At 36.4% G+C, this 27,558-nt stretch overlaps 1 protein-coding gene and 1 pseudogene across 9 annotated transcripts in view; one reads left to right on the forward strand and one right to left on the reverse strand.

Moving 5' to 3' along the window:
- PHACTR1 (phosphatase and actin regulator 1) overlaps window positions 1–27,558 on the forward strand; it is a 690,544-nt gene that overhangs the window by 504,915 nt on the left and 158,071 nt on the right. For all 9 annotated transcript variants that reach the window (XM_043963320.1, XM_043963327.1, XM_043963352.1 and 6 more), the window contains one exon: window positions 12,440–12,520. In XM_043963320.1, the coding sequence (XP_043819255.1) occupies window positions 12,440–12,520 (81 nt within the window). The remainder of the gene's footprint in view (window positions 1–12,439; window positions 12,521–27,558) is intronic.
- Window positions 26,141–26,823, reverse strand: LOC122725982 (annotated as a pseudogene).

A 27,558-nucleotide genomic window follows, 5' to 3' on the forward strand; every position in this document is an offset into this window, starting at 1 on the left:
TACATGAATTTCTTTTTTTCCCCAATCATAATAGTAATTTTTCAAATTACATGTAAAGATAGTTTTCAATATTCATTTTTGCAAGATTTTGAGTTCCAAATTTTTCTCCCTCCCTTTCTTTCCTCCCCCCTCCCCAAGAGAGCAAGCAATATAATATAGCTTATATGTGTATAATAATTTACTTGACTTTCTTTACAAATGTTCACCTCCATTCTCAAGGCTTTGGTTGGGGTCTGTGAAACATTTTCTCTAAATTTCCTAGCCTATATGGCTTCACTTCTCCATATAGAGAACCATTTAATCATCAGAAGTTGGTATGGGTGCTTCATGGGGCAAAGGGGGAAGGACAAAGATGCCATTAAGTTTGCTTGTGGCCTGAATTTCTAATAACTCAATTCTCCTAAGCCTCTAGACACTAAAGCATGTTAACTGCATAGTTGTAGTAAACAATTTAATTTGTTTGCAACAGGATTTTTGTTTTGATTCTAGACTTTTGTTCAGTATTTCATATATTATAATGTCTTCCATCTAGGCAACTGCTATGGGGAAGAAAAGACCCTAACACATATCCCTGTTTTATGGAGGCTGAAATTGAAGAGCATCAGTGAATTGCCCCCAAAGCCCCAGAGCCAGAACCAAGTCTCATGTCTCCTAGAGAATTGTTCTTTCTACTACCCCATAACTGCTGCCCCACCCACCCATCCCCACCCAGTATTTCAACAAGACTAATCTAGTATTCTGGAGAAGCATGCAGGCATATTACTGCACATTTTCTTTACTAATATGAAAGTGTAGAGCTCTTCTGCCTATCAGGAAATGGGAAATGGCTAGATTATTATATGGAGCTGGTAGAATTTTATATTTTTATTTCTTGGGTCCTTTAGGCAATACACTTCTTATCAAACAATCGATAATAATTAGATGTCCAGAGTGAAATACAGTACATCATTATTTTTCCTGCATGGAGAAACCCACTCAACTAGTCCCAAATCAATGGATTTTTCTTTTTTTTTATTCCTGTAGGGAATGTTAGAAACAACAGAGAACGTGGTAGAAATGTGAATGATAGTTTGGAACACAATTACAAAAAGCTAGACATACTTTCCAACAAATAAGAGAAACAAACCCCAAAACACTGAACCTTTATCTACAAAGTCAACAATTTCAGTATAGCATGCTTTGTTGCTCCAGGGGCACTCTTGGCACCTTCAATGAAAATTTTCTAATAACAAGTGAGAGAAAGGTGTTGACTAGGACTTGTGAGACTATGGATTTAAATTCCCTTCCATCTTTTTGTTTCATTAAATATATCTTGTCATGTTCCCATAAGAAAGGGGTCAACGTGACAAAAAAGATATGCTTCATCATGGATTTCTGTAGAGAGGCACTGCTCTAAATTGAATATGAAATCACGTTGATATTGAGACTCAAAAGTTGGAATATACTTGTAGTGCCTTCTATACCATGAACAACAGTTCCTGACCAGAATGGAAAAGTCTAATTAACTTGGAGAAAATCATACAAGTAATTAATTCTTTGCTGACAGAAGATTTCTGAGAACATGGGTAGCTCTGTGCTCACTATTAAGGGGTTAAGGAGTCTAAGATTTTGGGGGGGGGGCAGGGGGAGGGTGTCCCAAACCTGTGATTTCATGAATGTAGAACTCTCCCTCTGCCAAGGCAGATTAAAAACTTATCAGCAGATTTTGGAGGGTTATTTGGGCACAGGTTTGAAGGATGCTGTATGCAATATTCCATCTGCTTCATTCTCTACCTTCCTTTCAGGATGAAGACTGTTTATTATGACCTAAATCAGAGTTTGACTTCGTTTTACTATAGTCATTTATATGATTCTTCTTATTTGGTTTGTTTCATTCTGTATCACTTCATGCAGAGCTTCTCAAACTTCTCTGAATTCTTCATATTTGTAATCTCTTACCACATAATAAGGGTGACTGGGTGGCACAGTGGATAGAGTATCAGCCCTGGAGTCAGAGGACCTGAGTTCATATTCAGCCTCAGACACTTAGTAGCTATGTGACCCTGGAAAGTCACTTAACCCTATTTGCCTCAGTTTCCTCATCTGTAAAATGAGCTGGAGAAGAAGAATAGTTCTCCAGTATCTGCCAAGGAAACTTCAATGGCACCACAGTCAGCCATGACTAATTGACCAAACAACAAACCATATAATAATGCTACATTCATATGCTGTAATTTTGTTGAGCAATTTCCAAACCAATGAACTTCCACCCTATTTCCAGTTCTTTGCTACCACTAAAAAAAATGCTGCTATGAACAGCCTGGAACATATATTGAACTTTCTTCTTATCTTTGAACTCCTTGCAACCCCTTCCTTTTAAAGATGAGGAAATCAGCATTAGGAAAGCTGGATGACCTTTCAAATGAGTTCATCCAGAAAAATAGGACATCTCGATCCTGTGATTCATGTATACTAAGAAGCTGCTAACTTGAATTCAAATGTTAGAAATCACTTTTAAGCAGCAGAATGCTCACTGATGTATCTTGTCTAAAGCCAACAAAGCACAGCTATAAACATGAAATCACTGTATTTTGGTGGCATTTCTGACCTATGGTCCACATTGTAAATCATAGCACCAACTGTGTTGTTGCTGCTATGGAATTACTTCTTTTTCATGGGTAAAAGTGCAGGCCCCATACTATGGGCAACTTTACTTATGATAGGAGACGCAGGTTTTCAATTCTCTCTCTTGAATGAAATTAGCTTCCTCTTGTTTGAAAAGGTTTTTGTGATTTTTTCCCCCCTTTCTCTCCAACAGAATCAGAACTATTATACTGATTTGACCTTGAAGAGTAAAACTGACCAATTTTCCAGCCTGTGACTTTAAGCAATCCTTCTGTCCTAATTCCCAAATGCCCCCTAACTACAAAAATCTCTCAGGAATTCCCTCCAGAATGGCTGCCTATGCATGATGATAAGCTTTCCTTTTGCTAATCATGTACTGTGTAAGGCCTTCCTTATTTAGCTGCTCAATATTTCATCAAAATTCCTTAGACCTTCATGGGGCCATCTGACATCCTTCAAGTTCAGTGGAAATCAAAAATGTCAAGAGTCCATACAAATTTCACTTTCTGGTTCACATAGTAATAAGCTTTGGCCTTTTTCTGACACCAATCTAGGGAGGAAGCTGTAGGAGAAGATATTTTTTCTTTATGAAATGATATTTTGAAGTAAGGTATCATTTCAAATTTATAACATTGCTTTGCTTGTCCCTCTTTCCTCTCTTCCAATATATTGTAGAGGGGAAGAGGATAGAATAAGCATTTATTTCCCACCTACTATGTGCCAGGCATTGTGCTAAACACCTTACAAATTTTATCTCATATGATCCCCACAAGAACAATGAAAGGTGTTATAATTATCCCTCGACTGAAGAAATTGAATCAGAGATTCCACTTGCCCAGGGTCACACAACTGGTAAGTGTTTGAGGCTGGGTTTAACTCAGGTCTTCCTGACTCTGGACTAGGCACTCTCTATAACACCAGATGCCTCTTGTGCTAGTATGGTATTTTTGTAAGATGTGGGGTAGATAGAGCGCTGGGCCTGGAGTAAGGAAGACTCATCCTCCTGAGTTCAAATGAGGCCTAAGATACTGACTATCTGTGTGATCTTAGGCAAGTCACTTAACTCTCTTTGCCTCAGTTTCCTCATCTGTGAAATGAGCTGGAGAAGAAAATGGCAGACCACCCCAGCATCTTTGCCAAGAAAACCCCAAAAGGGGTCACAAAGAGTCAGATACGACTGAAAAACGACTGAACATTTTTAAGCTATATGTGGAGTGGCTTCTCTGAAGCCAATCAGCATAATCTCTTCATAGTTCTGAAACCCAGATTTAAACATCTCTAAGATCAAATGTAAACTTCCATTCAGATTATTTAAAGCCGTTCACAATCTGGGCAATACTTTACTTTTCTAGCCTTTTACAGCATTCCCCTTCAAGCAGGCTTTCTTGCTCTTCTGTATTTCCCATCTCCGTGCCATTGCATGTCTTTTGTACATTCTTATGTATATACATGTTACCCTTCCTAATATAATGTAAGCTCCTTGGAGGCAAGAATTGTTTCATTTGTGTCTTTGTATGCCTAGTGCCCAACAGTGCCTGGCACATAGTAAATGCTCAATAAATGGATTGGTTGATTGATTGATTGATTCAGAGTAACATCATTGTGCTTTAGTTAGGGTTGTGCCGTGATCACACACGATTAAAAGTGGTATTTCTCCTAAAGTCATGGTAGACTACCTTAGGTTTCACCTGTTACAAAGTTGAGTACTTCTTGTTCCTTGGAGGTAATATGGTACCATGGAGAAGGCTGGCTTCAAATTCTGGCTCTGTTACCAGTTACTTAATTTCCCTAATCCCTAGTTTCTTCATCTGTAAAATGCATAAATTGAACTAAAAAGCCTCCTAAGGCCTCTTCTAGCTCCAAATCTAGGAGGACCACAGGCTTGATTCTTCCCTGTCCACTACCAGGGTTCCTAATAGTTTCTTTATTGCCTACAAATCCCCTTTCACCAGACTTTAAAAAGAAAAAAAACTCTAAGTGGAAAAGAATAGGAGGTATAGACAAGATTAGACTTGTCCTGATGAACATTATGTGGATTGAAGGAAGGACACTGATCAGCTCCAGTGGAGTTTCACAATTTTTCAACTTTTTCTTCTTTTCTTGTCTCAGATACCACTCCCCTTCCAAAATAAGATTTAAAGTCAGTTGACTTACCTGTGAATCTGGATAAGTACCTATAAACTGGCCCCAGATGAACTATTCCAACTTTAACTTGCTTCCTTTCTGAATCCTTCGATTTTCTTTGTATCTAGAAAATCAATCTTTAAGCTATTTAAAAGAATATAAGAAGTTGCTTCCTCGGTCAGTTTTGTGACCTGGTACACAGAAAATTTAACAGTCCCCTTTGACCAATCCATTTTATCCAGGGAATTTTCTCCTATTATTTCTAGATCCTGATTAGAATTTCTGTGACAAACAAGGTCTGTGATTCACTGACTTTTGCAGAAATGCAGGAACAGCATTCACACATCAGTATTTGAAATTAGAGAAAGGGGTGAGGCAAGTAGCCTTTTAAGATGGAGTGGGCAGAAGGGGAAAGTATATCAAAAGTTATTCAGAAGAGAGCTTTTATTTCTTGGGATCATAGAATTTAAAGCTAGAAGGGACCTGGAAAATAATTTATTTCAACACCATCATTGATTTGATGAAGAAATTAAAGGCCAAAAATGATAAATCATTTGTCCAAGGTGACATAAGTAGTTATAAGTGGCATAGTTGGGTTGAACACAGATTGCGATCTTGTACTTTATGATGTAATAGTCTTGTCTTCAAAGACAAGCCATCTTGGTCATTCTATTAGAATTAATTTTTTTTAAAGTGGTTTGTAACTGAGGATTATTTCTTCAAGTGCCTATCTATCACATATAACCTCTTAGCAAGAGAATTTCTGGACAATTAAATAGAATCCTCATTCTAGAAGTATAAATAGAGAGGCTTCTCTTTATTATTCTAGAATCACAGTATTGTAGATTTACAGGCAACTCAGTGGCATGGTGGAGAGAGTGCCCGGACCTGGAGTCAGGAACACTCATCTTCCTGAGTTCAAATCAGTGTTTGGGACTAGATTTAAAGTCAGGTCTTCCTGACTCCAGGGTAGGCACTCTATCCACTGTAACATCAACTGTGTCTAGTATCTGTATGGTATTTTTGTAAGCAATGAGCAGCTTCATGGCTCAGGGGATAAAGCATTCAGCCTGGAGTCAGGAAGATGAGTCTTCCTGAGTTCAAATCTAGCCTCAGACACTTACTAGCTATGTGACCCTAGTCAAGTCCCTTAACCCTGTTTGCCTCACTAGCCTCATCTGTAAAATGAGCTAGAGAAGGAAATGGCAAACCATTTCAGTATTGTTGCTAAGAAATCCCCAAACAGGGTCAGGAAGAGTCAGACATGACTGAACAACAACACACTGAGAGAGGTACTATTGGGGTGGGTTTTTTTTTTGAGAGGCAATTGGGGTTAAGTGACTTGCTCAGGGTCACACAGCAAGTAAGTGTTAAGTGTCTGAGGCCAGATTTGAACTCAGGTCATCCTGACTCCAGGGCCAGTGCTCTATCCACTCCGCCACCTAACTACCCGAGAGGTAGTATTTAATAATGAAAAGAGCACTACACTTGGAACCAGGAAATCTGGATTTGAATCCCAGCTCTAAAGGTTAATAATTCTTTGATCTTAAGCAAATCCATTGACCTCACTGAGCCCCAGTTTCTAGATCTAAAAAATAGGACTAATACTTTTACCACCTACCTTATAAGACATTTGAAAGAAAGCCTCTATTTAAACTTAAATCACTAATGTGAATCTAAGATACTATCACTTCTAGTAGGACCAGACAACAAATTCAGGTGCCTGTAAATCTCATTTAATAGACGTGCAAATATCTACATCTCTCAGTTTTTAAAAAATGAGTCATTAAAATGATTCTTTATCCAATGTTAATGTATACTAATTTTTAAGGCCAGCTTATATACTTATTTAGATTTTTTTTCTAACCAGATGAACTTTGAAATAAAATCAGTTTTTTAAAGCTAGCTTATCTTGATTTAGATTTCTTTTTCTATCTGAATGACCCTTGACATAGTGTGTCGCATGCTTTGCTGAAGGTTTATTTATCTATGTTGATATTACAGTCTGTTCTAACAAATTGCCTTCAGCAGACTGGAAATTTAGTTCTTTCCTGATGAGAAAGGTTTGAGGTTGTTGTTGGGTTGTAGGGTGTTTTGTTGTTGTTGTTGTTGGGGTTTTTTTAATACTGCATGCCTGCCATCTGGTAAGATATTTACAAATATTCATATGGGGGAGGTGGTATCAAATGTCTAATTTCTCTACTGTGGTTCCTCTGGTTAGTTATTTTTCAGAGTTGTTCAAGTACCTTTATTTGGGGTTGCTTTTACTTGGGAGGTTACAAATCATAACTCTCACTTTAGTGTGAACCTCTCTTCTGTTCAATTTGCAGCATTTTGATTAGCTATCCTAATTATGTGCTAAGGGAGCCAATTTAATTTCATTTTCTTTTTGACACATTCCATTGTCCTTTAGTGGACATCTGTTCATATAGTGGTCATCATGTTCCATATGGCTCTGGTATCGTTTTTTGAAATATAATATTAAAATGATGCCTATGTATTAGAGCAGCTTTTTCAGACTTAAAATATAGATATGGAAGCTTCTTTTTAGCCTCCTTATCTGTTACACACATTTCTCATCCCACATGCTGGATTGCTAGAACCAACTCCACCCTCTCTCCCAACATCAGATCACTATCATTTTCCCCTCATTACGGAAAGGGGTGGAGGTGGCACTCCTTTGCCATTTAGACAGTTGGTTTCATCTCCCCATCTTCTCAGTAGGTGCCGAATCCATTTCTTTTTCCTTCTTACTACATCCCCGTCCCCCTAGTCTCTTCTTCTACCTTGTTAGATTGGGAGCTCCTTGAGGCCAGGGATGTTTTTTTAACCTTCTTTGTATCCCCACTCCCAGTCCGTGGCATATAGCAGGCATTTAATAAGCCTGTTGACTTGATACTTCTCTCTTTTTTCCTCCTCAATTTGATTCAAGAAAAATCTTTCATGTTCTGAGTGTAAAACAAAGTGCTTAGAACTGAACCTCATTCCCAAAGTCCCAATAATATGGCAGATATTTTTCAAGGTGGACAGGAAGATAACTGTTATTTTGGCCTGAGCAGGAAGAGAACCATCATAGATTATTTCTTGCCCATCCCAAGCCTTCTTTTCCCTTGATTTTGTGGTTAAAAAACAAATCCAGTATTCCTTTAAAATATTCAGAGGCACGTTACTCACAGGCCAGGCAGGCTAAGAAGAAACCCAATCATCCCCTGGGCCATGCTGTAGCTTGGAACAGTGTGTCCTGGAAGCAGTGCTACCCTTTATGAAGGAGTTAAAAGCCAAGGAATAGGCAGCCAAGATGAGCAGGCAGAGAAAGCAACTGACCATTGAAAACTTCTTTGGGGGAAAGGTAGACCAGACTACACCCTCATAAGAAGATAATAACAAAGTCAAATCTCCAACATCCAAAGTTTCCAAGAAAAATATGAATTGGCCTCAAGCCATGGAAGCTCTCAAAAAGGACTTTGAAGAGAAAGTAGGAGAGATAGAAGGAAGGCTTATAGAGATGGAGGAAAGAATGGAAAGAGAAATGAGAGCAATGCAGGAAAGTCATGAGAAAAAAGTCAACAGTTTGAAAAGCCAAATGGGAAAGGAAATAGAAAGGCTCTCTCAAGAAAATAATTGCCTGGGGAAGCTAGGTGGTGCAATGGACAGAGCACCAGCCCTGGAGTCAGAAGGACCTGAGTTGAAATCTGACCTCAGACACTTAACACTAGCTGTGTGACCCTGGGCAAGTCACTTAACCCCAATTGCCTCACAAAAAAAAAAAGAAAGAAAGAAAATAATTGCCTAAGAATTAGGATTGAACAAATGGAAACTGATGACTTTTTGAGAAACCAAGACACAGTAAAGCAAATCCAGCTGAATAAAAAAATAGAGGATGACATGAAATATCTCCTTGGAAAAACAGCTGACCTGGAAAACAGATCCAGGAGAAATAATTTGAAAATCACTGGACTACCTGAAAACCATGACCAAAACAAGAGCTTAGACACCACCCTCCAAGAGATTGTCAAGGAAAATTGTCCTGATATTCTATAAGCAGAAGGCAAAAAAAGAAATTGAAAGAATCTGCCAATCACCTCCTAAAAGAGATCCTAAAAGGAAAACCTCCAGGAATATTATCAAATTCCAGAGTTCCCAGGTCAAGGAGAAAATATTTCAAGCAGCCAGAAAAAAAGGAATTCAAAATATTCAGATGCAGGTGATTTGGATTCTGTTATTTGCCCCTGACTGTTTATGTGCCTTCTCAGGGCAGTGGTGATGTTATCTATAAAGCTATAGTAATTAGCTATATTGTGATTTTTGTAAGTGTTACTGAAAATAGTATGACAAGATTAGAATCATATGTGAATTACTTGAAATGAGAAGTGTGAAGTACCTTAGATGAAAGGTGATATTAAAGACATTAAACTTGGAAAGAAAGATAATTGAACCAAGATCAAAAGGAACATAAGAGACTGGAACAATAGGTCAAATTAAATAATAAGGTGAAAATTAGTAAGAAAGTGGGAGGAAGGAGGAGGGAGAGAAAGGGATGGCCAGTGGGTTTAAGAACTGACTTGGGAAGGGCCATTTTCTTAGAGTGGTGGGGTTGTAAGTCAAATTGTAAGAAGTTTGGGAAAGTAAACAAATTTTGGGATACTGGAGGCAGTAAGAATAGATGATTCCTTCTAGGGACTTGGTAGTAGAAGGAAAGAGAGACGTAAGATGACAGCTTGAATGAATGGTAGATTCATCTGAGTTGACCTGAACATTTTTTTAAAAATCTTTTAAGAAACCTGAACCTGACTGTAGGTAAGGAGCCAGTAAATAGGGAGAAACTGAAGAAAAGGAATGATTGACAGGATAAGCTTCTCCAGGAAGAAAGAGAAGATAAGGTAAACAGCTATGGCAAGGAGATGGATCACCTCTTTCTCTGAGATGATAGTAAAAAGTAGTGACCCATCTCTCTGCCCAAGTCAAAGGTTCGGGGGCAAAGGAATAATATGCCCAGATGTCTATGTGAGCAAGATTAGTCTGGTAGCAATATGAAAGATGGATTGAAGGGGAGAAAGAGTAAAGGCAAGGATGCCTGCTTAGAAGCTATTTTCTTACAGTTCAAATAGGTCATAATAAGGGTGGGGACAGGAGAACAACAACCACAGAGAGGGGGCAACATGTGCGTTGTACCTAATTTCTCCCTATAGAAACCACTTTTCCAAAATTTCAGCCTTTATCTATCAACCTCTACAATGATGTAACTTCAGTAGGCTCCCCTAAAGGGCCTCCCCTTTAGTGTCTCATCATTGTGGTGCATATCATCTGGAACAAAGTATGTTAAACAGTGGGTCATGATCCATGTGGCATCATGTAACTGAATGTGTGGGCATTGAAAAATTTGGCAACAGTAAAAGGTTATGTATATCTGTTTTATATACCTATATACCCAGGGTCACATAAAAATTTCTCAGGTGAAAAGGAGTTGGGAGTGGAAAAAAAAATTAAGCTCTGATTTGAACCAATTCCCTAGATATATATACACATGCAGACACAACTGTTATGGGGACAAAGGCCAGACTCTGAGCCACTGGCATGCCTGCCCTCCTAGGCAGACTGGGCTTTTTACCACTGCCATCCCCACTTCCACCCTGTTCAGTGGTATTCACCCAGTTTAAAGAGTTTTTAAGTTATGTCTCTGAGAAACAGAGATTACAGAGAGAGAAAAAAAACATTTTAGCTTAAACGGAATGAAAGTTTTCCTATAATAAATATCATACCAAGCTTAAATTTCATGACTTAAAAGTAAATACTCAACAACAACAAAAAGCTTAGAGATGATTTATAGATGAGGAAACAAATTCATGAAGTTAAGTGACTCGTCTAAGGTTATATTATCTCTTTAGACTTAGAGCATAGTCAGTCAACAAGTATTTTCTAAATACTTACTTTGGGCCAGGCATTCTACTACATTCTGGGGATACAAAGGCAAAAAAAAAAAAGTCCCAGCTCTCTAGGAGCTGAAATTCTAATGGGGGAGACAATATGTAAATAACCAGTTACATATAAGATATAGACAGAGTAGGTCTTCTAATTGCTGAAATAACGCTGCTATTCTTTTGTATGTTTATTTTTAATTTATGGAATAAAACAAGCATTTCCATAACATAGTATAATAAAAAGATGATTGCACATGAAACTGCAGATCTATTATGTACATCTTGCTTTTCCTTTTATATATATAATAAAGTTATCATGTAAATTATATTGTTTTTTTCTCCCTCCCTCCCCGTCTCTCCCACCATAGAGATAGCTATCATTAGATACAAATATGTAATAAATATATATAATATATAAAATATTTCATGAAAAATGTATAATAAAATATATAGCAAATAATATATAATAAAATATGCTATATATATTAAAATCATTCTATATATTCTTTTATCAGTTCTTTCTTTGGATGCAGAAAATATCTTTCTTCTTATGTCCTTCGTAGTTATTCCTTAATATAAATTCAGAGTTGGGACGTTATTACCTTTTACCACCTTTATTACTACCTATTTGAACTGACTGTAAGAAAATAGCTTCTAAGTAGGTCTTTTTACAGTTATTCTCTCTTCTCCATCTTATTTCTGGTCATTTTCCTTTCTCATTTTATAAGTCACTTTTTTTTTGGTGAGGCAATTGGGGTTAAGTGACTTGCCCAGGGTCACACAGCTAGTAAGTGTTAAGTATCTGAGACTGGATTTGAACTCAGGTCCTCCTGAATCCAGGACCAGTGCTCTATCCACTGCTCCACCTAGCTGCCCCTATAAGTCACTTTTGTCAAAAGCTAATTGCTTTTTTAAAGGTTGTTGAGGCACAGCTTGGTGTCACAGCAGATAGAGAGCACCAGCCCTAAATTCAGGAGGACCCAAATTCAAATGCAGCCGCAGATACCTACTAGCTGTGCAAACCTAGGCAATTTACTTAATCCCAATTGCCTTTAAGAACAAGTGTTGAGTCCCTAAGCCTGAAAAAAAGTTATCCAAAGTATTTATCACAACCAATCTGTGGCTAGCACAGTTTTCTTCTTCCACTTTAAAACATAGCCCCAGGGCTTCCTTTCAGTCTGTTCCCCTCACCACCCCAGTTTTTTTGGCCTTGCTTTGTCCTTTTTTTTCTGTTTCTAGCTTCCCCCTCACCTTGTCCCAGGCTTCTTTTCCACTTGAATTCATCTCCATTATTCCTGCTCTTCCAAGGAGAACATCTCCTCTTGGTGCCTGACCCTTATTCACAAGCTCTCCTGGATATTTGACCTTGGTGAGCAATGGTCGAAGCTTTTTGTGACGGTGTGCAGTTCATTCCATGCCTGGTTGCTCTGAAGATGAGCCAAATAGTAGGAGAGGCAAAGGTGGAACAACCCATGAGTGTGTGTTTCTCTACTCCCTCCGCTACCCTCAGACTTCAATCCTGACACTAAAATAGAACCAGAGGAGTTGACATTTCCACATCAATTTTAAAACTATTGGGGAGGGATGGGAGGGGAGGAAGGAAAGCATGGACTAAGTGGGAAATAATGCATATGTACTAGAGGTTTCAAAGAAAAACGCCATCTGTGAAGAGATGTCAGGAGCAGGAACAATGTGTAATGATTGGCATGCTGAACTTTACTTGTTAAAATGGGATTGCTTTTTGCAGTGTGCTTGTGCCAATTCAAACCTGTTTCTCTGTCATTTCCTTATAGCCCTGGAAAGAAAAATCTCAATGCGACAAAGCAGAGAGGAGCTTATAAAACGAGGGGTCTTGAAAGAAATCTATGATAAAGGTAAGAGGAATCAGTCTATTATACAACCAATAAATAGAGTCGTGGCAGGATGTGGATATGTTTTTGTGGAATCTCAGTCACAGAGGACCTCAGAGGTCACCCGGGCCAACTTATTCTTGAAACACTAATTCCTTCTATAACATTCTGATGATTAAATAGTCATCTATCAATGACAGGGAGATCACTGCTTCCTGAGGCAGTCCATTTTGGAAAGCTGAAATTTTTCTTAAGTTTTTCCTTATATCAAGTCAAGAAGCAACATGGAGTAGTAGATATTGAGCTGGTCTGAAAGTTGTGAACACATGGTTTCAGATCCCACTTCAGATACTTACTAATCAGTGTCTGATGTATAGTAGGCACTTAATAAATTGATTTGTTTCAAGTGACCTGAGCAAATCACTTAACCTATCTGTGCCTCAGTTTTCTCATCTATAAAAAAAGATGAGGTTAGACTGAATGGCCTCCAAATGCTCTAAATCTAAGATGCTATGAGTAAGAATATTCCTTTTAGCCACTTATATCCATTAGTTCTCCAGGGCCAATCAAAACAAATCTAATCACCTTTTTCACATGCTGGCTCCTCAAAGATATATAGATAGTGATTATTTTCCCCTGAATTGTCTCTTCCTTAGGCCAAATAACCCAGTTCTTTCAACCAGTCTTCTTATAAAATGATTTCAAATGCCCTACTGGCCTTTTTCTTAATAAACTCTGGCTTATTGATACTCTCTCTAAAATATGGCATGCAGAATTGAACCCAATAGTCCAAATTCAATCTGACCAGGATAGAGCACAGTGGAACTGCCTGACTCCAACTTCTCAAAAGGTGTGAAAAGCTTTAAGTTCAGGGCTGATAATGAACAGTGTCAATGTGGACTAGATAAGCAAAGTTTGGAGAGACTCATTGTCAGAAAGTTGGCCAAAGTAATGAATTTTTCTAGCCACAACAACTCATGAAGCCTTCTTCCTGAGACATGGAGGGTTTATGATCCTTGTTGGTGGGGGCAGTTCCCATGCTGATTATATCATGCATCTTTTGCCAGCCTTAGTTTCATTTGGTCAGGTTACTTTATATAAGGATTTGCAGTACTAAAATATTAAAGAGATAATATAAGAATGGTTATTATCCGTGTGGACAAGAATTGTACAAACTAATTTGGCCATAGTATATTTTGGGGTCTAGAATATACTGATGGAACCCATAAATCCTAGTCTGGAAAACCTTAGAAGATAGAAAGGAGTATGCCAGGACAAAGGAAATGGGGAAAATCTGGAAGCAATAATTGGGGAATTTTGACCAGATTGGAATATGCATTAAGAATTTGGGGTGTATTTATAATTCCACACTTACTATTTTAAAGAGAACCACATCAGAACCAATTAAAGAAACTCAGGATGTTTGGGTTGGAAAAGAGCAGTCTGAATCTTTGGGGTTGTCATGGGGATGTAGGATCTCTTGGCCACAGAAGACTTTACTAGGAACAGTAGGTAGACATTATAGAGAGGCAGATTTAGCCTCAATTTAAGGAAAGACTATTTAAAAATTAAAGGTATTAGGGGCAGCTAGGTGGCTCAGTGGATAAAGTACTGGCCCTGGATTCTGGAGGAAAGGAGTTCAAATCTGGCCTCAGACACTTGACACTTACTAGCTGTGTGACCTTGGGCAAGTCACTTAACCCTCATTCTCCCAAAAAATAAATAAATACATAAATAAATGAATGAATGAATGAATAAAATTAGGATTAAAATTGAAATTAAAGGTTTTGAAAGGTAGAATGTGTTGTCTGGGGAAGTAGTGGGTTTCCACTCAAAAACTTTAGGAAAAGAATGAATTCCACTCATTGGGCCTGCGGTTGAGAGGATTCTAGTTGTGATAGGGGTTAAGCTAATAGTCCCACCTAACTTCTAAAATCTGTGATTTTGATATAGCTAACATGGAAATTGCCCCATGCCTTTCTTGTGGTTCTCTTAAATACAGTAAATTCTTCAGGATACTGTATGAAATGCTGATGGAAACCACATACTCATATTAAATGTGTTTATCTTTTACTAGAGAGAATCATAAGCTTCACCTTTTTTCCCCAATATCTAATAACCACATGGTGAAAGAAATGATTATGTACAGCCAGGTTACAATTCAATTGGTTGTGATTTGGGGTAGATTTGTTGGCACAGACTTCCCACAACAAATGTTAAAAATCCCTAGCATCTGGAATTATCTTTATGGATTAGGTATGAGGTTGGGGGCAATTCCTACTTTACAGGAATTTTGAGTATCAATAATTGAGACATATAGACAGAGAGGCAGAGACAGGCAGAGGGGGAGGAGGGTAGAGAGAGAGACAAAGAGAGGAATATTTGACAGGTACTTTGCCTAAAAGAAATAAATGCAAGTAAGTGATAGAGAAAGTAGCAACTCAGTGGCAGAATGAAATTAGAGCTAGAAGAAATTGGAAATTTCCAACATTTTAAAGTAATTTCCAAAATTATTATAGACTACTGGGACTAAAAGGGATCTCAAGGGAAACTGAGTTTATTCCCTTACCTAGAGGCAGAACAGCACTGAAAAACACCTAAGCAGAGTGGTTATTTACTTTGTTATTAAAATCTTTTCAAAGAACAAGTCATAATCTCATTGATTTGCCCCAGCTCCCTGCTTTCTTATCTCACCTTGGAGCCCTCTTTTAAAAGTCTAACCTAAATCCCCCATGCTACTGCTATGTAAAATTTTGCCCTTCTACTTCTATCCTTTAAAGATGATGTATAATGGCCCTTAATATTCTTGAAGATGAGATAGTGTTTGTAAAGTGCTTTGCCAACTGCAAAACGTCATAGAAATTTAAGCTATTATTATTTATTACCATCCTCAGAGCTTGCTTTTATCTAGTTATATAACTGCATTGCACTTAACTTTTCTTTTTACCAACCTCTGTAATTCACTCAGCTTATAGATTTCATACAAATAAGCAAATTTAGTGTAAAAATACCCTGTATAATATTTTAAAGAAATATAATTTTATTTATTCTTAAGTATATATAGTAAATAATACTAGGCTCCCTGAATGTTGTATAGTAAAGAACCTAATTTAATGAAATCACAAAATTTCAGAAGCAGAACACAGCTTAGAAAACATCTGGTCACTTCAGAGATGAGGAAACTGAGGTCCAGAGAATTTTAATGACTTAGAATGTTTCCTAGTGACAGAATTAGGATGAGGGCCCAAGTATCTTGAGATCTTATTGTCTTTTTACAACAGCATCCTGATTCTTCCCCTGAAGTCTTCTTGTTACTTAAAACAGAGGTTCTTAATCTTTTGTTTGTGTTATGGACCCCTTTGGCAGTCTGGGAAAGAGAAGGGACCACTTCTTAGAATAAATGGTGTGTTGCATACATTCATAATAGAAGAAAATGATAGATTTCAATAAAAGGTTTAGAGAAAATAAAGAAGTAAAATTTCCCCTCTATGTTCACAGACCTCCCCCTTCCCCCTAAAATCTATTGATGGAACCCAGATTAAGAATCCCTTTTTCAGGGGGCAGCTAGGTGGTGCAGTGGAAAAAGCACTGGCCTTGGACTCAGGAGGACCTGAGTTCAAATCCAGCCTCAGACACTTGACACTTAACTAGCTGTGTGACCCTGGGTAAGTCACTTAACCTTCACTGCCCCACCAAAAAAAAAAAAAGAATCCCTTTTTCTAACAATATTTTTCCCATTTACATTTTTCCCATTTATTTGTTTTATTTTTAATTTATGGAGTGAAACAAGCATTTCCATAGCATAGTATAATAAAAATATGATTGCACATGAAACTGCATTATCTATTATGTACTTCTTGCTATTCCTTTTAAATATATAATAAAGTTATCAGGTATATTATTTTATTTTATTTCCCCCCCAGCCCCATCCCAGAGATGGCTACCATTAGACACAAATAGGTGTGTGTAAATATATATATATATATATATATATATATATATATATATATACACACACACACACATATATATACATATATATATAAATTATTCTATACATCTATTTATCAATTCTATATCTGGATTCAGATAGTATTTTTCTTTATATGTCTTTTATAGTTAATTTGGATATTTATAATAGTCAAAATGATTTGTTCATTCATTCTTAAAACAATATTTCTGTTACTATATACAATGTTATCATAGTTCTGCTCATTTTTCTCCATTCTTTCATGCAACTCTTTCCACATTTTTCTAAGATTATTGAGCTCATCATTTAAAAGGAATTTTTATCATTCATTTTTCAAAGTTCTAAGTTACAAATTCCCTTCTTCCCCCTTTCTTTATTTCCTCCCTGAGATAGTAAGCAATTTGATATGTTATATATGTGCAGTCATGCAAAATATATTTCCATATTAGTCATATTATAAAAGAAAACACAGACAAAAATGGTAAAAGTAAAGTGGGAAATATTATTCTTCATTCAGACCCTTTAGTTCTTTCTTTGGAGGTGGATAGCCTTTTTATCAGGAGTCCTTTGGAATTATCTTGGACCATTGCATTGCTGAGAATAGAGAAATCATTCACAGTTGATCATTGTACAGTTTTGCTGTTACTGTGTACAACATTCTCCTGGTTCTGTTCACTTAATTTTGCATCCGTTTCTGTAAGTCTTTCCAGGTTTTTCTGAAATCCACCTGTTAATCATCATCACAATAGTATTCCATCACAATCATATACCACAATTTGTTCAGCCATTCTCCAAATTATGGACATCCCCCCAATTTCTAATTCTTTGCCACCACAAAAAGAACTACTATAAATATTTTTGTGCAAACAGGGCCTTTTTCCTTTTTAAAAATCTCTTTGGGGGCAGCTGGGTTGTACAGTGGATAAAACACCGGCCCTGGATTCAGGAGGACCTGATTTCAATTCCAGCCTCAGATACTTGACACTTACTGGCTATGTGACTCTAGGCAAGTCACATAACCCACATTGCCCTGCCTCCCCCCCCCCAAAAAAAAAAATCTCTTTGGTACACAGACCTAGTAGTGATATTGCCAGATTAAAGGGTATGCACATTGTATAGCCCTTTGGGCATAATTTCAAATTTCTCTCCAGGATGGTTGCATTGGTTCACAACTCCACCAAGAATGCATTAATATCCCAATTTTCCCACATCCCCTCCAACATTTATCAATTATCCTTTATTGTCGTATTAGCCAATCTGTTAGGTGAGAGATGGTTCCTCAGAATTTTTAAATTTGCATTTATCTAATCAATAGTGATTTAGAGCATTTTGGTATGATTATAGATAGCTTTGATTTTTTTTATTTGTTTATTTATTTTTTGGTGAGGCAATTGGGGTTAAGTGACTTGCCCAGGGTCATACAGCTAGTAAATGTTAAGTGTCTGAGACCAGATTTGAACTCAGGTACTCCTGCCTCCAGGGCTGGTGCTCTATCCACTGTGCCACGTAGCTGCCCCTAGCTTTGATTTCTTAATCTGAAAACTTCTTCATGCCCTTTGAACATTTATCAATTGTTGAATGACTTGTATTCTCATAAGTTTGACTACATATTTTTCTATATATTTGAGAAATAAGGCCTTTATCAGAGAAACTTGCTATAAAAAAATATTTTCCCAGCTTTCTACTTTCCTTCTGGTCTTGGTTGCATTGGTTTTATTCATACAAAAACTTTTTAATATAATCAAAATTATCCATTTTACATCTATTAATACTCTCTCTTTTTTGGTCATCAATTCTTCCCTTATCAATAGTTCTGACAGGTAAACTATTCCTTGTGTCTCTAATTTGTTTATAGTGTCATCCTTTATGTTTAAACCATGTAACCATTTTGACCTTATTTTGGTATATGGTATGAGATGTTGGTCTATACCTAGTATCTGCCATACCATTTCCACTTTTCCCATCAATTTTTGTCAAATAGTGAGTTCTTTGGGTTTAACAATGGATCTTTTGGTTTACAAAACACTAGATTACTATGGTCATTTACTACTGTATATTATATACCTAATCTATTCTACTGATACACCACTCCATTTCTTAGCCAGTACCAAATAGTTTTGATGATTGCTGCTTTATAATACAGCTTGAGATCTGAAACAACTAGGCCACTTTCCTTTATATTTTTTTTCATTAATTCCCTTGATACTCTTGACCCTTTGTTCTTTCAAATGAATTTTGTTATGATTTTTTCTGCCTCTATAAAATAGTTTTTGATAGTTAGGTATGGCACAAAATAAGTATATAATTTATGTAGAATTTAATTTTTATTATATTGACTTGGTCTACCCATGAGACATTTCTATTTCAGTTGTTTAGATCTGACTTTATTCGTGGGAAAAGTGTTTTATAATTCTGTTCATATAGTTCCTAAGTTTGTCTTGGCAGGCAGACTCCCAAGTATTTTATATTGTCTGCAGTAATTTTAAATAAAATTTCTCTTTCTATCTCTTGCTGCTGGCCTTCGTTGGTAATATATAGGAATGTTGATGATTTTTGTGGGTTTATTTTATATCCTGCAATTCTACTAAAGTTGTTAATTATTTCAACTAGTTTTTTTAATTGATTCTCTAGGATGTTCTAAGTATACCATAATATCTGAAAAGAGTGATAATTTTGTTTCTTCATTGCCTATTTTCATTCCTTCAATCTCTTTTTCTTCTCTTATTGCCATTTCTAATACAATATTGAACAATAGTGGTGATAATGGGCATCCTTGCTTCACCCCTGGTTTTACTGGGAGGGCTTCTAGTTTATCCCCATTACAGATAATGCTTCTTGATGGTTTTAGATATATACCACTTATCATTTTAAAGAAAGCACTATTCCTATGCTCTCTAGTATTTTTAAAGGAATGTGTGTTGTGTTTTATCAAAAGCTTTTTTCTGTACCTATTGAGATAATCATATGATTTCTGTTGGTTTTGTTATTGATGTGGTCAATTATACTGATAGTTTTCCTAATATTGAACTAGTCCTGCATTACTGGTAATAGTGTATGATCCTTGTGATATATTGCTGTAATTTCCTTGCTAGTTTTTTATTTGAGTTTTTTTGCATCAATATTCATTAAGGAAATTGGTCTATAGTTTTCTTTTTCTGTTTTTGTTCTTCTTGGTTTAGGTATCAGCACCATATTTGTGTTGTAAAAATAAGTAGGACTTTTTCTTTGCCTATTTTTCAAAATAGTTTATATAGTATTAGAATTCATTGTTCTTTAAATGTTTGGTAGGATTCATTTGTGAATCCATCTGGCCCTGATTTTTTTTCCTTAGGAAGTTCATTGATAGCTTGTTCATTTTTTTTTAACTAAAAAAGATTATTTAAGTATTCTATTTTCTCTTCTGTTAATCTGGGAAATTTATGTTTTTGTAAATATTCATCCATTTTGCTTAGATTGTCAGATTTATTGGCATATAATTGGACAAAATAGGGCCTAATAATTGCTTTAATTTCTTCTTCACTGGTGGTGAATCCACCCTTTTTATTTCTGTTATTGGTAATGTGGTTTTCTTCTTTCTTTTTTAAATCAAATTAACCAATAGTTTGTCTAATTTTGTTGGGGTTTTTTGTTTTAAAAAGCTTCTAGTTTTATTTATTAGTTCAAAAGTTTTCTTACTTTCAATTTTATTAAACTCTCCTTTAATTTCCAAGATTGTTAAGTTAGTGTTTAACTGGATATTTTTAATTTGTTCTTGTTCTAGGTTTTTTAGTTGTACATCCAATTCATTGTTTTGCTTTTTATCTGTTTTATTGATGTAAGCATTTAGAGGTATAAATTTTCCCTTAAATACTGCTTTGCCTGCAATATTTTTGCAATATTTTCTCCTTGGCCTGGAACCTCTGGTATTTTGCTATAATACTCCTGGGAGTTTTCATTTTGGGATCTCTTTCAGGAGGTGATCAGTGGATTCTTTCAATTTCTGTTTTATTTTCTGGTTCTAGGATATCAGTGAAGTTTTCTTTGATAATTTCTTGAAATATGATGTCCAAGCTCTTTTTTTTTTGAAAATGGCTTTCAAGTAGCCCAATAATTCTTAAGTTATTTATCCTGAATCTACTTTCCAGATCAGTAGTTTTCCCATGAGATATTTCACATTTTCTTCTATTTTTCATTCTTTTGATTTTATTTTATTATTTCTTGATGCTTCATGGAATCATTAGCTTCTACTTCTTTAATTCTAATATTTAATTTAAATAATTAAATATGTAATATTTAATTATCTTCTTCATTGAGCTTTTGTATCTCCTTTTCCATTTGGCCAATTCTACTTTTTAAGGCATTGTTTTTGTCAATTTTTGCACGTAATTATTTTTTCATGCTTCTTTTACTAGGGTATTGACTCTTTTTTTCTAATTCCTTTGTATCACTTTCATTTCTTTTGCCAATATTTCTTCTACCTCTCTTATATGGTTTTTAAAATCCTTTTTGAGCTCTTCCAGGAATTCTTTTTCAACCTGAGATCAATACACATTTTTCTTTGGAGGGCTTTGCATGTTTTGACATTGTTTTTTCTCTTCTCATTTTGTTTAGGTATTCTCTTTCACTATAGTTATTATCAATGGTCAGGTTATTTTTGCTGTTATTGTTGTTATTGTTGTTGTTGTTATTGTTTTGCTCACTTTTCAAGCCAGTATCATGACTTTTAACTTTGTTATAGTTGGGTTCTACTTTTCGGGTGGTGGGTACACTGTCCCAAGGTTCTTATACCAGGAGAGTGGGGCCTCACTGCTGACCTGTGTTAGAGGTTCAGGGACCCATTGCTGGCCTGTCCTGGAGCTTGGGGCCTTGCCACTGGCTTGTTGGGGCACAACCTGTGGCTAGCTTGCCCAGCATGCACTGGACAGCACTCCCCCTTTATTCCAGTGAGACAGACCTTTCCTGCCTACTTTATATGTTTTCTTGGGTTGTTTCACCCCATACTTCTGTTGGCTCTGCCACTACAGAATTGGTTTTGAGGAATTATTTTTATAATTATTTGGAAGTAGATTTGGGAGTGTTCAGGTGAGTTCCTGCATTACTCTGAAATCTTGGCTCTACCCTCTCAGAACCCCTGCCTTAAAAGTTCCTACTTTTCTGTTTTTTAGCTGTACATGCTATATAATACACATTTGTCTTGTTTGTCTTGTGAACAATGCAAGTAGAATATCACATATGTAGTAAGTGCCAGAAAGGATTCTTAGATTTTTCAAGTCATTCATTCATTCAGTAAGCATATATTAAGAAACTGCTCTGTTCTAATCACTGTGCTATATAGGTGCTGGGAATACAAATACAGAAAAAAATAGTACTTTCCCTCAAGAAGCTTACCTTCTATGGGAGTAATGGGAGGAAACAACATGTACACTGATAAGTAATAAGAGATGTAGAGACAAGAGTGGATATAGGTACACCATGTACATGGATAAGAGAAGCCAGGTGGCACATTGAATAGAGTACTGCATCTAAAGTCAGGTAGACTCATCATCTTGAGTTCCAATCTGACCTCAGACATTTACTAGCTGTATGACTCTAGGCAAGTCACTTAATTCTATTTGCCTCAGTTCCTCATATGTAAAATGAGCTGGAGGGAAAAAAGGTAAACCATTGCAGTATCTCTGCCAAGAAAATCCCAAATGGGTCACAAATAGTTGGACATGGTTTTAAAATGACTGAAGAACAGAAAAAAAAAATTTCTCCAGACCAGAATAATGATCAGAACATAACTAAATGGAAAGGAATAAAATAGAACATACTTTTATCTTCTCAGGCTAACCCTCTCATTTTTATAGTTGGAAACCCAAAAAGATGACATGACTTGTCCAGGGTCATAAACCTATTAAGTGCAAAGCCCATACGAGAACTCAAGAATCTTGATTCTTAACCCTATCCTAACACTAATTCCTAACTGTAAGGGGCTAAAATTCTAGCTAGTCTGTCTAAACTATCTAATGAGTGGTTGCCAATAAATTATAAGCTTTAGCAAGAATATTTAAGTGTTTAAGTATTTATTAAAGAGCATTACGATCAGAGAGAAAGGTAAAAATCTAACTATTTCTAAGAGATCCCATCATCCAACCTACCATGGCGAGGTCAGGAACCAAAAAGGACCCAACGCTTCCTCCTTCCTCCCAGAAGCCTCCTATGAAACTGGGAACATCCCCCATCCACATGCATACACAGCTCCAAGCTAATTGGCCGGTAGCTTTGATAGACAGTACCCAAAAGCAAATGTCACTTCCTGATGCCAAGGAAAAGCCACATGGCTTGCCTTCAGATGCCTTCTCTTCATGGCAGAGCTTTCCTACAGTAACTCTCCAGCAGGTGGCATAACTCCAATTGTTACATAACACTTTCTATACTTCATAAAATGGCATTGCCCTACACTGTGGTCTTCACAGCTTTAAGAGCAGTGCAAGAAGATAAAATCAAGTCTTCTTTTTCTTCTTTTGGAGAATTTAGCTTAGGCTTCTACTACTGTCTCATTATTTCTTTCTCTAATCAGAAGTTTGCTAGTAAGTGTTTAACAACTGGCTCTTTACATATCTAGTTATCTTGCTATCTATCTATCTATCTCTGTGTGTGTGTGTGTGTGTGTGTGTGTGTGTGTTTATAATGTAGCTGGGACACATTTCTATGTTTACTCTGTATTTTTAACATTTTTCTCTCACTTTCTTAAGTCAAAAGACAATCAACAAAACATAAGATCAAGTCCTGATTTTCAGTATATACCCATTTCTGAAGTGTAAAATGCTCAGACTGAAAATTTAACTATCAGCTTTCAGGAACCAGTATGAGCTAATTTTAGCAGACCCCTGCCTCTGATCAAACATAGCTCTCACAAGTAGAGAGGATGAGTGAGGGTATATAGCTAAAGAATATAGCTGATTGCTTTCAAATGGATGTCTCATTTCCATTGTGCACTAGAAATTTGACATAATGTTTCATAATATACAATAAGGTACTTTGAATTTTTTGGTAGCAAATTAGAGAAATATTTAGAGATGTTGTTAATTTTGAGCACAAGTACAAATTAAAATAAATGTATAACTTTTATGCAGAGGCTGCAATTTTTTCCTACTGGTATTATAAAGGAAAAAGCCTGATATTTAAATTAAAATGTCATCATCTTTAAATATGTAAATAGGTGATATTTATATCAGACAGTATTAAGCTGATTATAGTTTAAGGATTCTCTAGCAGAGAGGCCCTCTACCAGTACAGACAGGTAACTCTTTGTAATTTAGGATCATAGACCTAGACCTAGAAAGAGCCTTAGAGGTCATTTAATCCAACCCCCTAATTTTACCAAAGAGGAAACTGAGTCCTAAAGGGGTTCAGCGACTTGTCCAAGATAATAAATGATAATGATCACATTTAAACTCAGGTCCTTGTAATTCCAAGTCATGGCTTTTAACACTGCAACATGGTGTGGTCTTCCTGACTCTGAAATCAGCCTTCTGTTTAGTGTACCACACTGATTCTCATTAGGCTTACCCTTTCTTTAAATTCCTTTGTTTAATGTCTGTGGATTGCAGAATAATTAAATAAATCCCATTACACAAAGGTGATAGAATATTATGTCACTATAAGAAATGATAACTAGGCAGCTAGGTGGCCTAGTGGATAAAGTACCGGCCCTGGATCCAGGAAGACCTGAGTTCAAATCCGGCCACAGGCATGGCACTTAGTAGCTGTGTGACCCTGGGCAAGTCACTTAACCCTCATTGCCCAAAAAAAAAAAAAAAGAAAGAAAGAAAGAAATGATAACTGAAGAATAGAGGGAAGCAGGGGAAGACTTATATGAACTAATATATGGGGAAGTGCAGCTAGGGGGCACAGTGGGTAGAACACCAGCCCTGGAGTCAGGAAAACCTGAGTTCAAATATGACACTAGCCATGTGACCCTTGGAAAAAATCACTTCACCCTGTTTGCCTCAGTTTCCTCCTCTGAAAAATAAGCTAGAGAAGGAAATGGCAAACTACTCCAGTATATTTGCCAAGAAAACCCCAAGGGAGTTGAACACAATAGAAACAACTCAAAAACAACATATGGTGAAATAAGCAGACTCAAGAAAAAAATATATACTATGATTACAACATTGAAGTTGAATACTTTGCAATTAACTCAAAATTTTGAAGTTATAATGAATAAGAATGGCCCTAATGAAGAGATTTGAGAATGTCCCTTCCTACCTTCTTTACAGAGATGAAAGGCTATAGGTGTGGAACACAATATACTGCCACATTTAGTTAATGTGTTGATTAGTTTTGATGACATGTTTTTCTTTTCTTTCTTTTTAATTCTTTGTTATAAGAAATCATTCTCTGGGTCAGGGAGGAGGAAGAGATATATTGGGAAATGAAGATGATATAAAAAATAAAAGATCAAGATAAATTTTTAAACATGTAGACTTGTTTTTTGTTAATCCTTTGCTCATTTTTGGTAGTTTTTTAAATTAATTTTTAAATAGAAAAATTCTGGAAGTCTTAAGTATGGCTTAGCATCAAATCTAGCTTCAGATAGAAGAAGAAAGAACAATTTTATACTTCTAGAGTAAAACAGTAAATGTGGATCAGTTCAATGAGTAAGTTTCTCAATTTCTCCATGTAACCAATGTTTTGGACTTCTTAAGCTACTCCCTGTTGTGCACCATTATTTATAGATGATTATCTCTAAAGGCAAGAGGTTCCTACAACATGTGCAAATTAATTCGTCTTTTTGAACAGCCAGTCATAAGGGGTAACTCAGATGCTCATCTAAATCTTTCAAGAGGATGCTGTATTTACAGTCAGTGTTTACCATTGACTCTGACCTTGGCAACATGCAATGACCAAGTGCTGAAAGGGGTTATACTCTAGCAAAGAGGAAGAGAACCATCTTCACAACCACACCCTGAAATCTCCCTAGGTAACTTGGTGATTTTGAACTGTATTGTCTTTTGGACAGAAAATTATTTAGTAAATCTTATGAAAGTTGAGCTCATGTGAACATTTTCATGCTAAAATGATTAGTACAAATAGCCTCAGCAATCCAACCGAGTTTAATGTTTGGTTAGAGCTAATTAAGAAGTACATTGCCTGTTAAACTCTAAGTAAATGGGTTTTCTCTTTCCATTTATACCACATTACTCAAGTATCACAGCTTAGTGCTTGTAATACCATTATGCTTTATTTTAATTAGGTCATTCAATTTTTTACATATTCAGGTACACTATAATTATAGATACTTCCAAATGGTAATGATATACACTGTCAAGTTACTTCTCTACCATGATAATAAAAAATCCCTTGCATTTTTAAAACAAATAATTTTTGACTGATTGTGTGGTTAGTTAATAATTCCTTTATAGGTTAGACAAAATTCAAATTAGTCACTAAAAAAAATTTTCACAAATTAAGATGATTCCTAGAAAATATTTTTTTCAACTTGTGATTAGAAGCCATTATGAAGAGCTGGAAAAACTTAGTTTAGTAAATATTTTGTAACAAAGATCATCTTTGGAAGTTGTTACCCTCCAATATAATTGATGTGGATTTCACCTTAGGCCTAAAGCATATAAACTGTAAAAACATCCCTCTTTCTATGCATGTATATATTATATAGATATGTAAATTCCATAAGGTCAACATGAAGTTCATTCATTAAAAGATTCACTATCTGAATTTTCTTTGGCATTTACTTCACCTTCCCCATCAGGCACTGGGGCATCTGGCCTCTGACACTTGACACTTAACTAGCTGTGTGACCCTGGGCAAGTCACTTAACCCTCATTGTCTAGAAAAAAATACAACAACAACAACAACAAAAAGAAGATCTGGGTCCAGTCCTTCAGATATCATTTTGTTTCTTATCACCATCACAGGAACACCCACTTGAACCATTTTGAGATATCTGGCATATCTTGGATCCTTGGCTACAGTCAAGATATGTTCTCCCACCACTTCACATTTCTGTGGTCCAGGGTCTCATATACTGTTCTGCTTGGACTAAGCAGACAGATCATTGTTGACCTTCAGGGGCTTCAGGACGATTTGTAACACCATTAAAACTTGGAGTTGACATTTCAAATTTGAAATCTTCTAGACCCAGAATAGATGATAGCTTTGGATCCAAAATATTGAGAATTGTTTCAATTTGTTGGATCTAAAGAGAAAGAGCTGACAGCTTCTCTTCACAAACTGGAGAAAATTGGTTGAGGAACTATATTATTTGTACCACAAACTGGTTTATAAATACAACAGTCCTTTTCTGTTGAATTGCTGGTACCTTGGTCAGATCTATGCCTGACCCCATCAGAAGTAGCCCATCCTCATCCATGGACCCTGGGGAGTAGGCCCCACAGCCCCTGCTTTCCAAGCCTGGACCCTGGGAGCTACTCCCATCTGGCCCCCTAAGCCCAAGGTCCCACGACCCTTTCCCCCCAGAAGTCCAAGATAATTTTTAAAAAATTAATTCCTTTGTTTATTCATTATTACATATGCACAGGATATTTTAATAAGAAAAATAATCTATACAGATGATTCCCAGATCTATACGCCTAGCCCTAGTCCCTCTTGTCACCAACAAAGGAAACCAATTATATTAAAATACAGCTATCAGAATTTTAAAGGAAAAAAAAAGAGCTCATGGGTTCTAGGTTAAGAATCCCCCCCCCCTCCGTGTGGGTGTGTGTGTGGGGGGTGTGGGTGTGTGTGTCTCACTCACTTGGTAATATTATCAGCTATCATGGGTTCAGTTATCATCTCTATGCAGATGATTACCAAAACTTTATTTCCCACAACTTTAGGGTCATCCTAAACTCCTCACTTGCATTCATTCCACATACTTCTATTTCTACCTTCACAATATCTCTTATATGTGTCCCCTTCTCTCTACTCACACAGGAAAAACCCTAGTCCAAAGCTTTCATCACTTTTTGCCTAGACTACTGCAGTAACCATCTAATGGGTATATCTGCCTCAAGTCAACTTATCCTCTATTCAGCTGTCAAAATAATTTTCAAGGATAATCATGTCACTCCCCCCTATTCAATAAACTCCAGTGGCTCCCTAT

Source organism: Dromiciops gliroides, chromosome 1 (genome assembly GCF_019393635.1).
Source record: "Dromiciops gliroides isolate mDroGli1 chromosome 1, mDroGli1.pri, whole genome shotgun sequence".
Taxonomy (NCBI): domain Eukaryota; kingdom Metazoa; phylum Chordata; class Mammalia; order Microbiotheria; family Microbiotheriidae; genus Dromiciops; species Dromiciops gliroides.